We start from the raw sequence: 16,233 nt of genomic DNA on the forward strand, positions 1-16,233 counted from the left end.
TGTGTGTTCTCAAGTTATACCACATTACAGGTTTTCTTTTAAATATCAGTTCCACAGTTGATATATTGACCCCATTTCTCATTTCCATGTAGGGGAGTAATTGTTGAAGAGGACCCTTAACATTTCAGATAGTTAAGGCTGCATAAAAGCTGGTTAAATGCATTGCCTTGGCTGGGAAGGTCTTCAGTGCCCTGCTTGGGAGGCTTGGAGTCCCTCCAAATTCTGTACTTTGTGTTGGCTAAGTGGTAAAAATCAGGGCTTGTTCTTCTGCTACATACACACATTTCACATGGCTGCAGAGAGAAGGGCACTGAAAATTGGTAATATTTTATTTGTAACTAAAGGCTGCTTACCACAACTAGCAGTAAAGGAGAACTCCTAAAATGGAAGAGGAACAAATCCAAAGGAATATCAAATAAAGTTTGAACACTGGATTATCTCTGGCACTCTTCACATATACACAGGCTGGACAGGGTTCTGTAAAGGCTGAACTACACAAAATTTTGTGGTGCATGACTGTGCTTCCTGCTAGGATTATACAGCTTACCATCCAGCAATCCAGCAATAGCTGGACTGGGATAGAGTTTATTTTCTTCCTTACTAGCTGGTGCTCTGTTTTGGATTCAGTGTGAGAATAATGTCAATAACACTATTTAGTTGTTGCTCAGTAGAGCTTACCCTAAGTCAAGGACTTTGCAGTGTCTCATGCTGTGTCAATGAGGAGCTGCACAAAAACCTGGGAGGGACAAAAGTGGGGCAGCTGATCCGAACTGGCCAAAGGAATATTCCACACCTCAGAATGTCATGCCCAGTGAAATAACTGGGGGAGCTAACTGGAAAGTGGGCCAGTCTGGGAATGGGTTTGATGTCGGTTGATAGGTCTTGAGAAACTGTATTATGCGTCACTTGTTTTTCTTGGATTTTATATCTCTCTATAATATTATTCCTATAGTTTGCTTCAGTTATTAAACTGTTCTTATCTCAACCCAAGGGTTATACTTTTTTCCCTGATTCTCCTCCCCATCCCACCAGGGTGGGGTGGGGCTATGAGTGAGCTGAGTGCTGTTGAGTTGCCAACTCTGTTTAAACCACAAAAGCACATTTGAGATATGTTATTCCACTAATCCATTTGGTGTTGTCTGCTGCAGAACTCTTCCCCAGTGGATGTACTGCCTTCAGGAAAATCACTCCCAACATTGATGAAGAAGGTGCAATGAAAGAAGATGGTGGGATGATGGATGTACATTACAGTGAGGTGAGGTCCTGTGCTATAGACTACAGGATATTTGATAGCTGATTAGGATTTAGTTTTAGACATTGTTCTTGTGAGCGCTAACAAATTACAGTGTGCACTGGTGTCTGTAAAGAAGCCTGTTCCACTTCAATTTCCCAAGAGAAATCTACACTGAAGGATTCTGTGTATGATTCAGACAGGCAAATCTGGTATAAGTTCTTGATTCCTATGAAAGGCTTTTCTAGCACCGAGACTGAAAAAGCTGTACCACATTTGCCCTCTCTGTTATGCAAATCCTAATTCTGCCAGCACAGGGCAGTGCAGCTGGGCATGGTATTTCCAAGGAGGGACAGAATGCAAGTCAAGCTCTGCCAGCTGAGAGGTCAGCTTAGGTTCCCTTTGAGTTAGGGCTGTGCTGCAGGACAGAATATTAGCAGAACAATCCAGTAAACATAGCAGGGCACTGGGGAAGTGGGTAGATCCACCCATGAGCCGTAAAGTCTCACAATTACTTCTGCACCATCCCTGTACAACTGCACTGGGTGGGCCACAGGTAGCTGAGCGAGGTGGCCCTTCAGCCCCACTGCCCATTCATCAAGACTGGTCTGTCGCATCACATCCCACTCCTACTGCACACGTGTGCTTTGGATGTTTCTTAGACATATACTCCTGACTTCCAGTGCTGCCATCTCCATACTCTCCCAGAGTTTTGGCATTCTCCTGAGGAGGTAGCTAAATAACCAGGACATACTTGTTGGCTGTTGTGCTACTGATTATTAAGCATTAGTGAACTTTAAAAATAACTCGTACTTTTTCTTTCCTCCCCCTAAAATTTAAAATGCCTTTGGAAACACCAGGTACACCCAGGATTTAAACTTAGGTAACTGTGGCTACTTATCCTGGGACCCAGTAAAGTATCTGAAGTTAAAATGGTTTTATCTTCTACCTTTGACTGTTACTAACACCACCCATTTGGTTGCTCTTGTAGGAGGTCCTGGTGGAGCTGCTGGAGCAGTGTGTAGATGGCCTGTGGAAAGCAGAACGTTACGAAACAATTTCTGAAGTTTCCAAACTGATCATTCCTATTTATGAAAAGCGGCGTGAATTTGAGGTGGGTATTTTGAATACTTTGTATATAGTATGTGATTTGCTAGATTGCTTCATTGCTGGTCATTAAACAAATTAGAGAAAGCAATGATCTGGGAGGAATTATCAAAGCTAAAGACATGTGAGACTCATGTTGAGTGAATAATTCCAACCTTCCTTTCCCTAAAATAAAACTGTTGTCATTCCATATACTCATCAAAGGTAGATTCTCTTTGAGAATAGAGGTCTTTAAGGGTAAAAAACAGAATGAGAACTTTTCAAAGAAAGGACTAGATCTGTAGGTTATTCAGTGGAAGGAAGGAAACTGTTACCAGTCCTCTGCCTTGCTCCTTCCCAGCGCCTGCCGTGACCTGTGCTTCGATGAGGCTGGTGCTCAGCTACTAAATAGTGTTCCCCTTTCCCTCCCTCTGCCATGACCCCTTCCACATAAGGACATCTTGTAACTGAAGCTAGGGGAAGCCTTGTCTTGATCTGATTTTTTCATTGCAAAGCTGGTTTTAATAAAAAAATACTTCCTGGGTAAAATATTGCAAGCTGCTCTACTCAGAGAAGCTCAGTCAGGGAACGTGCTGGGACAGTGCACTCAGCCTTCTCTCCGGGGGTAGTGGCTTTACTGCAGTCTGTGGTACTTGCAGACCTGACACTAAGTGTGTACTTCAGGCAGGTATTTCAAGCAAAACTGCATGACTTCAACCTCTTTAAAAATTCAAGTTTCAATTCTCCAAAAGATTCAGATATGTCTGTGTTCAGATATGTCAGTAGCTTCCAGTGTTAGCTAGAATGTCCTGCTTGCAAAATCTTGTTTTAACAATGTCAAAATCCGATTTCCAGAAACTTACTCAGCTGTACAGAACACTCCATGGAGCATATGCTAAGATATTGGAAGTAATGCACACAAGGAAGAGGCTCCTTGGAACCTTTTTCAGAGTGGCCTTTTATGGACAAGTAAGTATATACAATGGCTTGCCAGCTACCCCTCACCAGGCATTCTGGCCCCAAAGGCTGCTGCTCTGTCGGACCTGGAGCTGAAAAAGCCCCTCTGGTTCAGTCACCAGCATATCTACCCTGAGCATTTCGGTATTGCACACCTGTGGTGAGGGTTTGTGTCTATTCCAGGAGCACTTGATTTAATTATAAAGGTTACGAGATTATGATTCTGCTGGTAGTCTTTTCATAAAACAACTCAGCAGTCAGGAAATGGCTTATTGGGTTCAGAAAACACAGTGGGGTTTTTGTAATTATAGTTATTATAAGTTACACAATTTAGTGTGTGTAGTATGTAGCCACTAACAGTATATAACCATAGTATATAAACAGTAGTGGTAACAGACCTTTTTTTCTACAAACAATTGTTGCTCCCTTCTAGATATTAGCAGAATAAATGGTTATGGGAAAGCTGGAGGCAAAATATACATCCATGTTGTTTACACATGAGTCAAGATAGGTAAGATTTCTGTTACCTGAGGTAGCTGGAAAACTGAACAAGATCTGTGGCATGATCTGAGTCCCAGGAAGGGGCATGATCTTATCATATCTGATTAACATCTAACCATATCTGATTAAGTCTTCTGAGCTTGAAATCAGTTGTGGTTTTATTTTTTTTCTCCATCTGTAGCAGTTAATCCAATAAAGTGTGATACCCTCATGTCCTTTCTGTCTCTGAACTACTTGCTTCTGCTTGTGGATCCATAGCCATGGGGAACATGCAGGTCCCCTCTTTAGAAAGCACTGTGTAAATTAAATTACCCTTGCCTTTCCTCATTCCTTCTTCTAGAGGAGGTGATGAATAACCCTGAAACCATCGTGGGTTTGTACCTTTGAACACCACTGTCACTACACACACAACATATGGGAGCATCGCCATGCTGCATTTGCTGCAGCAAACGTACAGTTTACATTTGTCCTCATCCTCAACTTCAGGCATGCAAAAAGTAAATAAGGTTAGGAAAAGATAAAAGGAAGCAACTGCAAGGTTAGTTTTCCAGAAGCTGTGGCAATAACTGGATCAGCCCCTACAACTAAGTCGTGTAACGTGTCATCCTGTCAATCAATACTTGACTCAGTTTTGCACTTTAAAGCTTTGCTGTCTTTTTATTGCATCTACACACAAATAGTTTTAATACTGTGTCACAACTTCTACTGGAACAGCTTGCTAAAGTGTGAAGTTTTCATGTTGTTTCCATTATTGGGAGGACTGGTGATGCAAGCACAACCTTTGATGCAGTTTTTTCTTCACTTACAGTAAATACACCAAGTTCCACTTCCCTGAATACAAGAGGAATTAAAGCACAGAAAAACCTTTTTTTTTTTTAAATCTTTTAAAGTCTCTTGCAGTCTACACAAATTCCTTAATTTCACTGTTTCTGTGGCTTTGCTGTTAGGGCTTCCTCAGCTTATCTTTCTGCTCCTTCTCTGTGCCTTGTTTTTGTGGGGTTTTTTCCCCATTTGTCTCTTTCTAACCTTCCAAAAGGTCAAATACTGGCCAAACCATCTTCCACATAGTTTAGATTTCTCACTGGTCATACTCAAGCAGTGACGTGTTATGTTTGTGTTGGTTGAGGATTTAGACAATTTTTGAAGGAACCTATTAAACAGGCTGAGTTTAGAGAGACTTTATGCAAACCATAGCCTTCCAAACCTTTTTGGCTTCCTACAATGTTAGTAGGGACCTACTTTCCAAGTAGCAAATCTAAGATAAAGTTCTGCAAATGAAGAAACACAGCTATTCCTCACTAGTTTCTTTTTGTGATTAATGCTAGACATTCTTTGAAGAAGAAGATGGGAAGGAATACGTCTATAAAGAACCCAAACTGACAGGCCTCTCGGAGATCTCCTTCAGACTTCTTAAGCTTTATGGAGAAAAATTTGGATCAGAGACTGTAAAGATTATCCAGGATTCTAATAAGGTAGAGTTAAACTGCATGGGAAATGCTGTTAGCAGGGAACATCACGGCCATGTACTAGAGCATGCACTGATGAGCATGGCAAAAGTATTTATTGTGGCCTAATGCTGGTCAGGGCTCAGGACTGCTTTGCTCTAATCACTGGGAAAATGGGGCACAGAAGGATGAACTTTGTTCTGTGAAGCTGAAGAAGGAAGGGGACAGAGCATCCCTTCCTTTTGCCAGTAGGAATGGAGGAGCAAGCCCTCTCCTCCACCCTCTTACAAGCACCTTGCTTCCAGTTGCCCCTTGCATCCTCATGCTCCTGTGTGGACATGTTGCACAGCTTGGCAAGTTTTGGTGCTGCTCTGGCTCCCAGGTGGATACAAATCAATTGAGAATTATGAACAAGGAATTGCAATTCCCATCTCACTGAGCTTTGTTGTTGGGAGGTGTTAGAAGCCAGCACAGAGCAGTAGATGATTGGAAGTGGAGTTACTTCTTGCTCCTTTGGCACTACAAATCTAAAAGAAAATCTTTTTGGGCCTTGCAGCTATAGCTCCTTCCTTTTCATATGGAATACTTCCTTATGGTCGCTGCAAGGCTGTTCACACCCTTAGGCTGCAATCACAGGTTTATCTGGGTTAGCAAAGACAGTGCTGGTGATCCCAGAGCTGGCTTAGTGCAAGCCTGCAGGTTGGCCTGCCCCAGCACAGCTCTGTATGAGCACTAGCTCCTCATGCTCTTGAAACTGTCTGGTCATGTTAGAAGGACCAAGTAGTTCAGGCATGTGCAACATTGATGGATAAGGTGATATGACTGTTCAGGAGCAGCTTGTTTGGCACCCATGTGAGGTGTTTCTTGTGCCACACCTCCTTGTCTTGTGTATCTGCTAGTGGATGGTCTAGACATCCCAGCTGAAGTTAAAAGGAGCATTTGGTGTGTGCCTAACCTGCATGCAGTGAGGCTAGGCCAGCAGGGAATTAGTTTAAATCAGATCCTGGTAAATAAATCAGCCAGTTGTAAGTTTTGTAAGTTATTGACCTTTGCTCTTCTTGTGAGTAATCCACAGGTCAACATTAAAGACCTTGATCCTAAGTATGCCCATATTCAAGTGACTTATGTGAAGCCCTATTTTGAAGACAAAGAAATCTCTGAAAGAAAGACTGAATTTGAAAGAAATCACAACATCAATAGATTTGTATTTGAAACTCCTTACACTTTGTCTGGAAAAAAGCATGGCAGTGTGGAAGAACAATGTAAAAAAAGGACCATTCTAACTAGTAAGTACAAGCATCTGTTCATGAGACAGCATCAGTAAATATTTTAAGACTATTTTAGCTCATGAAAATATCCCAGAAGAGTCAGAAATCTCTCAGATTAATCAGAATTGTGAGATGATTTTCTGGTTGGGATGGGGAATTTACCTCGTGTTTTTATGTTCACGTTTTTACAGATCAATAAATTATGCTGGTAAGTTATAGCCTTGTTTGGGATTTCACACACCCCAAATAAATCCCTAGAGGCAAGGTTTGTATATATTCTATGAAGAGTGTTCCTCTGTGCTGCACGACTTTTCAATCTATAAATTTCTGCTGTTTCTGCTAGCTTCGAACTCCTTTCCATATGTAAAGAAGAGAATTCCAGTCAATTATGAACATCAGGTTAATTTAAAACCAATTGATGTTGCTACTGATGAAATAAAAGACAAGACAGCAGAGCTGCAGAAACTCTGCTCTACTGGTGACGTCGACATGATCCAGCTGCAGCTCAAACTGCAGGGCTGTGTTTCTGTGCAGGTGAGTCTCTTTGATGTCTGTTCAAAACTGCATTTATATACACAACTCAGAGTAAGCCATCTAGTCACAACACAGCACCTTTACTTTCCAGAAATCATTAACTACCTGGTTTGCAGGGCTGAGCCATCAGCCTGCCAGCACAGCCTCCCTGCAGCGTTCAGTGCTGCATTAGCAGGTGCCTCATGGCAATAAGCACTTACTCCACTGGTGTTCACAGTGTCAAGTCCAAGTAATTGTACATTAATTGCCCATGGGTGACTGCTGAAATATACTTAACTCTTGAAGGTTGTACTGTAAGTGTCAGGCACAAATAGCCTTTTTTTGAGCCTAACTCCTCAAGCTGGATTAATGACCTTAGGACTCGGACCATACTGCTTTTCCAAACAGAAATAAGAGCAAAGTATGAGGGAAGAAATTTAATCTCTATTTTATCTCCATTTATCTTTTGATCTTAAAAAATGTAAACAGTAAAACAAATGCTCAGCTTTTGAAACTTCTTATGTCTCTGATGACATTAGTAATGCAGAGTTGATGGCATTGAAATAGCCAATGTTGGGTGAGTTTTTAAAAAAAAATTGTTATTCCTTTCCCAAATGCCTTTAGCAATTCAGCAGAAGTTCTAGTATAAATGATTTTTTCTTTGGTTCTAGGTTAATGCTGGTCCCTTGGCCTATGCCAGAGCTTTCCTAAGTGACAGCCAGTCCAGCAAATATCCTGCTAAGAAGGTGAATGAGTTAAAAGAAATGTTCAGGTAGGATTTCTAATATAATAAAAACTAGCTAGTGGGCTGGAACATGGTACCTGCTTTGATTATATTTTTGTCTGTCTCCAAAATCAGCAGATGCAGTATGCTTAGATATGTCTTACAAAGATGCAAGTCTCATGATGTTACGGGTGCTCAGGCATATGACAAAACCCAATGTCATTAGATGTGTCAAGGATTTCCAAGCTCAGGGCTGCCCTCTCCATGGGGAGATTTTGTTTGAACACCTGCTTCAATCGTTCGTATGGGTATTTGAGATTATCACATGAAGGAAGTATGTTTGAAAACCAGAGATCTGACAGTCCTGTATTCAGGGATCTTTCATATTTTGCAGTTTTCTGTTTTTTCCAAAGGGATTTTTTGCTAGATAAGGGCAAACTTGAAATATTTTAAAGCAAATCCTATCCCAGTTTGTGGAAGACCGTTCTTCTTGTTTATCTTTTTAATTTTTGAAACCATGACTTGCTCAGGTATTTTTCTAACTTTTGCCCCTCAGGATAAGTTTTACCTCCCACGTGGAAGTGTCCCCCAAGATATAATTAGGCAAATCTTTCTTCATCTCAGGTCGATGAATCTTTGCCACAGTCTTTTTGGACCTCTCAGATGCAACCGGTTGTCTGCCAGCCCTTGGGTTTATTATTCAGTGCTGGTGACTCCCATTTCATCCCTTAGTTGTATGGAGAAAGCAGCTTTTGGGCCAATGCTATTCTCTTTCTGTGTATTGAGTAACCTGGCAATAAGAGAGCAATCCCTGCATCCATGCCACGCCATGCATAGATGCAGGCTAGAGGGAAGACAGTTTGCCTTTCCGGCTTTGCAGAGCAGCCAGCAGGAAAACACAATCAATCACTGTTTCAAAGGAGGTTTGTAAAAAAGGAAAATATGCATGTGAAATGAAGCAAAGAATGAATAACAGTAACCAAGAAATAGTATTACACCTTCCTACATTCTAAACTTCCTTTTGGAGGGTGTCTCTGCTGTTAGCAACCTGCCCCCTCAAGCACACTGCTGTGTCACACACCAGCTTTGACAAGCCCTGCATGACTGGTTTCCCCTGACCGTGGCCTGCCCCTGTTTTGTGATGCCACGGGCACCTGGTCGGGCTTATCTGGTACCCGTGAGCTGTGTGTGGTCCTGCAGGTCACGGTGAAAGTGTGTGTGTCTCATCCACTGGGGATCTAGGCTTGAAGGAGCTCCAGCAGAAAGCCCAATACCTGTGTTGCAGTCCCTCTCCATTCCCTGATCCACCATGCCAGGGATGCTCCTGGAATGCAACTTGTCCCAAAAAAGGGGGTGGCAAATAATGAGATTGGCCTGTCTGTTTGGTTGCTTGCTTTGGTAGAAGACTGAGCTATTGTAATGCCCCAAGTTCATTCCTTTCCTCCCCAGGAAGTTTATCCAAGCCTGTGGAATTGCTCTGGAGCTCAACGAGCGTCTCATTAAGGAGGATCAAGTGGAGTACCACGAGGGGTTAAAATCCAACTTCCGGGATATGGTGAAAGAGCTCTCTGACATCATCCACGAACAGGCACGTACTGGGTGGCAGTACCCACAGAGGTGGCTGTCTGTGCTTGAAAACCAGCTAAGCTGAAAACTGACTGAGAACTAACTGCAAACTTGATTATTCTTAAATGTAAACCTAAATATAAAAAGCTGAGTAAACCAACATGAAAATCAAGCAATAGACTTGGTGAATTCCTAGAACTGCTCTCTGTTAGCTGAAAGTCTCAGCCTGGTGTTGGTGCTCAGAGTGCTTCAGGGTGGAGCCTTCGCTGACACATGCCGTAGTTTCCTGGCTGCCGTGGTCATCAGTCCTATGCCGTGTTTTACAAGAGGTCACAGGTCAAAATTCTCTGGCAAAGTTTCCATTTCCTCAGTTATATCCAGCTAAGGTCACTTTTTTTTTAATGTGTTATTTTTGCCTAAAGGATGTTTTTTTATAACTTTTGCCTAGTGCCACCACGTCATTTATATGCACTGTTAAAGTATTTATCCTAATTTATCTGATCTACATTTTAATGTTTTCTTGGATCTTTCTAAGAAAATACATTTGAATAGTAGCGAATCAGAGAGATGAGAAATTCAAAGAGCAGTTACACTTCTACCTACCATCATGCTATGAAAATAGATGAAAGCTGGGTTTCTGGAGTAATCTCCATACCTCTGCTCTTTAATTTTCTTTCAGCATGACAAAAGAAAGCTCCTTGTAGCTTTATAGTATCAAGGATATAAAATGAACGGTACAGCCTGCACTGAGATTCCAAGAACTTGAAATTTAGAAGAATGCTTTGAGGATCTCCCAGTTACTTCATATACACTCTGTGTGTGACTGTGAATTAAAAATGCAACGTTTTAAGTTGCTTAAAATGGCTAGGCAGATTCCACAGTAAGTTGAGCGGTTGTTCACACTAATGCAAAAATGTGCAAATGGCAAAAATAATACAACTGCACCAGGCTGCTCTTTGTAAATTAGTTTTTTTAACAGTGAAATAATGCTTATGGGAATCAGAATCTTGTTATGTACTCTTATGGAGGAATACAGTATAATTTCAGGGAAACGGTCTCATGATGGGACTGAATTTTGTTTTAGGATTCATTAAGGGTGTTGAAGGGAGGATCTGTTTGAGAGTGATTGATGCACCCCTCTCACTTTTGTTAGCTTTTCCTTCTATTTTGCTTATCACCACTAGTTTTTAGGGTGCAAACTACTAATTTTTTTCATTTGCATTACCTGCCCTGCATACTCCAGTGCTGGACTTTGCTCGGAGAAGCTCGTGCATAGGAGTTGCCACCTGCCTACTCTAAGCTGTTTGCAGTAAACCTTTCCAAGCCCTTGAATTTGCATGCAGCTGCTGGAACTTTTGTGGCTTCTGAATTCTGCAATAGTCAAATCAAAACCAAATCACTCAGTCCTGCACTGTCACCATACAATAGTTATCTTAGAACAAAGAAGCACTGTTAAAGCACACTCCCTATTATCTCAGTAGACTTACAAATCCACTGCGCTGTTGTCTTTGGTTCATGGGCAAAATATGACTGAAATGTCCAAGTGAAGGGCATCCTGAAAGGGTATACTTCTCACTTTATTCTTGTATTAGCTCAAAAGGCAGTTTAAAAGACCATGTTTATGAACACTGTTCTTTATAGTTGTACAACATTATGTACGACTGCTGACTTAAACTTTGTGTTGCCATCAAATCACCCAAGTATCTAACAAATTAATGGAACATGTTTCCCTCTTCTGCAGCATTAGTAAAACTTAAAAAGTATAGTACATTAATTTGGGGTTCTAACTGCAAATAACACATGCTTTTCTAAATATTGCCAGTGTCCCACAGCAACACAGGCAGTGCCCTTCGTTTGAGGTGGAAGCCAGGTTGGTAACTCACTGGGTCAGCCTGTGACCTATCTGCAGATATTTTTTTACAGATCTTCAGATACAGAAGTTAGGGAAATGTTAACACAAAAAATTGATAAGCTGCAGCCAGACAGGTCCAGGAAGCTTCAGAGATGGCAGAAAGCTGAATGTCTGGCAGCTGTTCGTGATGGCCAGTGATCTCAGATCCACTGATGCAACTTCAGGCTAACTAACTTGTTGACTGGTGAACCACACAGTGAAAAACAAATGCAGTCAGCTCTAGCACAGCTCTGCCAGTCCAGTTAGATCCTGTGCTGTCAGACCATCCTTCAGGTTATAAAGTGCCACATCTTGCCACATGGCATGGAGGGTAGTGAGTGTCTGCTGGGTTTAGCTGCATGCACTCCCTGTGTTTACCAAAAAACTATTTGAATTCTGTTACTGGTAAGACATGATAAAAAATTGCTATGCAGAGAACTGTTTCTTTCCTGTGGTGCATAGTTGTAACTAAAAGTGACCCAGCAATACACAGAAAAATGTATATATTAGTGCTACAGAAACTGCTAAATTACTCTTCTTTCTCATTTCTTTGTTACGCTGCCTTTGTGAAACAGCTTTGAAGACAAGGTTGGATATCTCTTTTGCATGCCTTTTTAAACAGCTTGATTATAATAATGAACTGAAACCTTTACTGAATTTGTGATTATTTTGTTTTGCCTAGATCTACCATGAAGATACAATGCATTCCCCATGGATGCACGACTCCCTCCATGTCTTCTGTGCAATCAGTGGAACCTCTGGTGATGGAAGTTACTGTTCACTCAGACCCACTGCTGAAATATAAACATATCAGTCATATTTTACAGAGCTTTCTCAGGAATTCTTGGAACTGTGCAAAGGATGCTTAAAACTATCCATGATGAGCAAAGATTCAGTTGTGGATTTTTTGTTTGTTGTTTTTTTTTTTTCCCCAAAAAGAGTTGCCATGCTTTCAAACAGGGTGCTTGCTTATTTTGCTGAGCAACATTGAAAGTGCCTGGACATTACACCACTGTGCTTGTTTCCTACTATTTTTTTAAGCTAAATGTGTAACAGGACATGGGAAGGCAGTTATCTAATTATGTATTGATTTTCTGAACTATGAATGGAAATGGTGACATACTATGTAAAGTTGTACAATGGAATATAATAAAATGTAAAACTACTTTGTACATAGAAGGAGTATAGAGTATATAGAAATTAGCATTGTATCATATTTGCTGCTAAAAGCTTTGTTGGACAGGGACCATGAAGAAGAAATTTGTAGTCACTAGTAAGAGACATTCCTCTTCTAAAAAGTAGCTTGGGGTGCAAATACCCCTATTGCACTTAATGAGAGTAAACTTGGCCTACTCTGGAATAACTAAAACCTAAGTCAGAAATTTTAATTTTCATACATCCTCAGAACATATATTTGTAAAGTAACCTCTGTTAAAGCTGAGCTTACTGTAACTGATTTCAGTTTTGGGTAGCCTTTCACAGCTGCAGGAGAGGATGGATTGCACTCACTAAGGACAACCTGAGAGATCTGGCCTTTGATACAAGTCTTCCTGTTTACCACTTAGGGTCTCACACAAATATAAACTCTGAGCACACCTTAAATTGAAATGAAAATTGTAAAGTGCTTTAACAGCATTCAGAAAATTTCTAATAATCTGAGAGATGTAGTTTAAGGAAAAAAAAGCAACACATCAAAATAACTCATACAAAATTGAGAGGTTTTCTTTTAGTACCATAAGACATGCATGTTCCTTCCTGTTAAACAGATCTGTTTTCTGAAAGTTCATTTTTTTTGTCTGAGAGGTGGTTGGAGAAAATGCATTTTCCAGAATTCTTTTATTGCCCCTTCCCCATCCCAAAACTTTAACACATTATCTCTGTCTCTTTTTGATAAGACACTTTAGACGCAGGAAGAACAACACCAAGCAGTAATCCTTTTATCCAGCAACATTTTTAACATCTGTGTTTTTTCAAAATCCCATCTATTGTAAATATGGTTCCAGTAGTTCCTATGGGAAGAGTGGGGGGGGGTTTAAGGATATGTAACAAAATGCCATAATAAAAGGACTCCAGCTGAGTATTTACTTGGCTGTAGTGTCTGTAAAATGTTAAGCTTTGAATCTTTGTAACAAAAATTATCTTCAAATAGTAACTGGACCACCTTTCAAAATGTTTATTATGCATGATTCTAAATACCTAGCATTAATTGTCTTCTAAAAAATAATGTTGTGGTCCATAAATTCAACCATTAGTTGTTGTAAGCAAAATACAGATGTGCCTTTATACCAAACTGGCCACATTTCTGCTTGTATATGCTTTTATGCCAGGCAGGATCTAAATTTAGTAGAAAGAGGAAGAGAGACTAATGTGTTTAAAAATGTTTAGCACCTTACTGATTGTCATCTTTCAACAAATCATATTTAAAGGTAGATAGTGAGAGTTTTCCAAATTTCTTTACTCAAAGGTATTGAAACTCATTAATAATTGATCCAATACTCGATTTTTTTTTACTAATTAACCTCTAAACATCAGTACGAAAGGCATAATTTGACTGCAATCAGCAATGATGAGATGTGGACATCCAAAAGCTCTTGCACTGTAGCTCTTTTAAATACTAAGACAGCCTAACAGTTTCCCTGGATTTGCAATAAGATTCATATGCATGTTTTTTGATGTCTTTAGTGTTCTGAGATAACATTGTTGTCTGAATTTTCAATTTCTATTCCTTATTTTTGCTGGAATTCCAGTGAAATTCTTACTCGTATCTTCAGATGTCTTTAATGTTCCAAGATGAATTTTTGTCTGAACTTCTCAAGTTGTTAACTGCTGTTGAAGTTGTCCTGTCATTTCACTGTCACATACTGGAAAGCTGTCTCGGTACTTTTGAAAAAAAAATAGTTTTATACCAGTCCAATTAGAATATATACACACTAATATGCAGCTGTAATAAATTACAAAAATGATCATCCCCAAGGGATTTGCCTTGAGTCCTGCAGCTAAATAATTTTTCTGGATTTTCTACAGAAAAGTCTCCTTTTTGGATGGGTTATAAAAAGATTGGTAACAAACGAACTTGTTTTTTGTTTACATATTCATGAATATAGAAATGCTGGGTAGTGGCCATTAGATATTTTATGGTGTATGTGGACTACAGTGCCAAGATGATGATCACATTTTCTTTATCTCTCCCTTTCCCACATAATTGTCCCACTTCAAAAAATCCTCCAGATTTTTTCTTATTTCTGGCTGAAATAGCTTAATTCACAGATTTATCTGGAGAGTGTACTATATATATGCCTGGTTTATGTAGCTGGCACTCGCATTGGGTACTTCCTATTTGCTGCCTTTTGGGGAAGAAAGAAATATCTATTGTTCATTAATATTTTTAATTTTCTTATACTGCCTGAGGAACGGTGGGAGTTTTTTGGTATGGAAAAATTAGTAGAACGTATCTCAAATTGCATCCTGGCATGCTCTCTGTCTGTATCTCAATGTAGCTACATCTACATATTTTATATATGTGTCTCTAATTACCTTTGCTGCAAAACTGCTGTATAACATATCAAGCCTTCAGCAAGGATGGATCAGTAGTTTTCCATAAAAGGCAGAGAAACAGGATAAAGTATCTCACCAGGAGGATTACGAGCACTTGGCTGCTCTCAGTATCAGGACTGGTTTGTATAATGGTATGTGCTGGAACGAGATGGTTTGCAAACAGGACACATAAAGCAACAAAGGGTCTGCCAGCATTTTATGTACAAGAACTTGCTTTTAGAGATTTATAGAGTAAGCTAAGTGTAAACATTTTCTCTCTTCTTTGACCTACTGCTTTTCTCTCTTGCAGAGGGATTAGAAAGTAGCATTTTAAGAAAAATAACTTCAGAGTTATGTTTCTTCCTCCACAGAAAATGTGGAATGAATAACTTACTGAAGCAAAGGATGCATTTCTACATACTCCTCTGTGTTCTAAATTTCTTCTGATAACAGGAATTTCCATAGGCCAAATGAAAAATTGTGGATGAAAGAATACCTGGATTGTGTAACATGTTTTTTTTTGTTCCAGAAGACTTTGAACATATGTAACCTGTTATTTTTATATAGAATAAGACTTTACATAAACATAACACCTTTTGTTTCGAAATAGATAAAATATGGTTGTTTTCCCTTTCTCTTGAGACAGAGCCCCATGGACTTCACAACAGGCTCCAGAATAACTCTTCATTTTGAGTAACTTGGCCCAAAAGAACTGGAGAAAAACATAAATGGAAGTCGTGGGCTCAAAAATTTCATAAAATTTAAACATCTTACTCAATTTACCCTCTTGAGGAGAGTAGCATATGTTGATTTGATGCTCACTGAGCTGAGTTTTTTAACTAAACAAGGGGTTCTTAGTAGATTGAGGAACATCGTGTACAGCTAATTATTATGCAACCACAGACTTTAGTACCTAACTTTTAAATAACATGCTTGTGTCAATCAATGGTGAAACAATTGTGATACACAGATAATATTTCAGCCATTCTGGATGTAATTTACTCTCTTATGTAAATTTAGCACCTGCTACTATGTGTTTCTAACAGAAGTGCTTTTACTGTGCATGTTGTACATATGTGTGTTGTACGAGCCCTGCTGAACCTCCTGTGTGTGCCGAGGCATCCCCTTTGCCTTGGCTGGTGACTGGTGTACCCTGGACACTGAGTGGTACACAGCACTGCTCCAGAGCTTTTCTGAGACCAGCAATCCTATATTGCTCTTTTTATTTTCTTTTTCTTGAATAATTTTGGCAAGAAGCCAGGGCAAAAATCACATTCAGTCAAGTTCAGACAGTTTATTCTAGGTCAAAATAAAAGACTACAAAAGCAGGACAAATAAGTGTTGCAATAAATATGTTTTGCTTAGGTTTTTTGTTTTGTTTTTTTCATTTCACAGAATAGGATGAGTGATCAAAAGCTAATACCAGTGTAAAATTCATGGGACTAAATCCTAGTCTGCTGAGCTATCACATACACTCCCTCTAAATATTACTGTGATAAACCTAATACATAAGTACA

General features: G+C 39.8%; 1 protein-coding gene across 3 annotated transcripts in view; it reads left to right on the forward strand.

Annotated features, from left to right (window-relative positions):
* The window catches only part of DOCK11 (dedicator of cytokinesis 11), a 78,559-nt gene extending 66,205 nt beyond the window's left edge, over nt 1-12,354 (forward strand). For all 3 annotated transcript variants that reach the window (XM_071569707.1, XM_071569710.1, XM_071569708.1), the window contains 9 exons: nt 1,149-1,255; nt 2,223-2,345; nt 3,173-3,286; nt 5,101-5,247; nt 6,296-6,506; nt 6,832-7,022; nt 7,673-7,773; nt 9,175-9,313; nt 11,865-12,354. In XM_071569707.1, the coding sequence (XP_071425808.1) occupies nt 1,149-1,255; nt 2,223-2,345; nt 3,173-3,286; nt 5,101-5,247; nt 6,296-6,506; nt 6,832-7,022; nt 7,673-7,773; nt 9,175-9,313; nt 11,865-11,987 (1,256 nt within the window). In that variant the 3' untranslated portion in view covers nt 11,988-12,354. The remainder of the gene's footprint in view (nt 1-1,148; nt 1,256-2,222; nt 2,346-3,172; nt 3,287-5,100; nt 5,248-6,295; nt 6,507-6,831; nt 7,023-7,672; nt 7,774-9,174; nt 9,314-11,864) is intronic.
* Nucleotides 12,355-16,233: the final 3,879 nt, after the last annotated feature.

This window comes from Pithys albifrons, chromosome 14, assembly GCF_047495875.1.
Source record: "Pithys albifrons albifrons isolate INPA30051 chromosome 14, PitAlb_v1, whole genome shotgun sequence".
Classification (NCBI taxonomy): domain Eukaryota; kingdom Metazoa; phylum Chordata; class Aves; order Passeriformes; family Thamnophilidae; genus Pithys; species Pithys albifrons.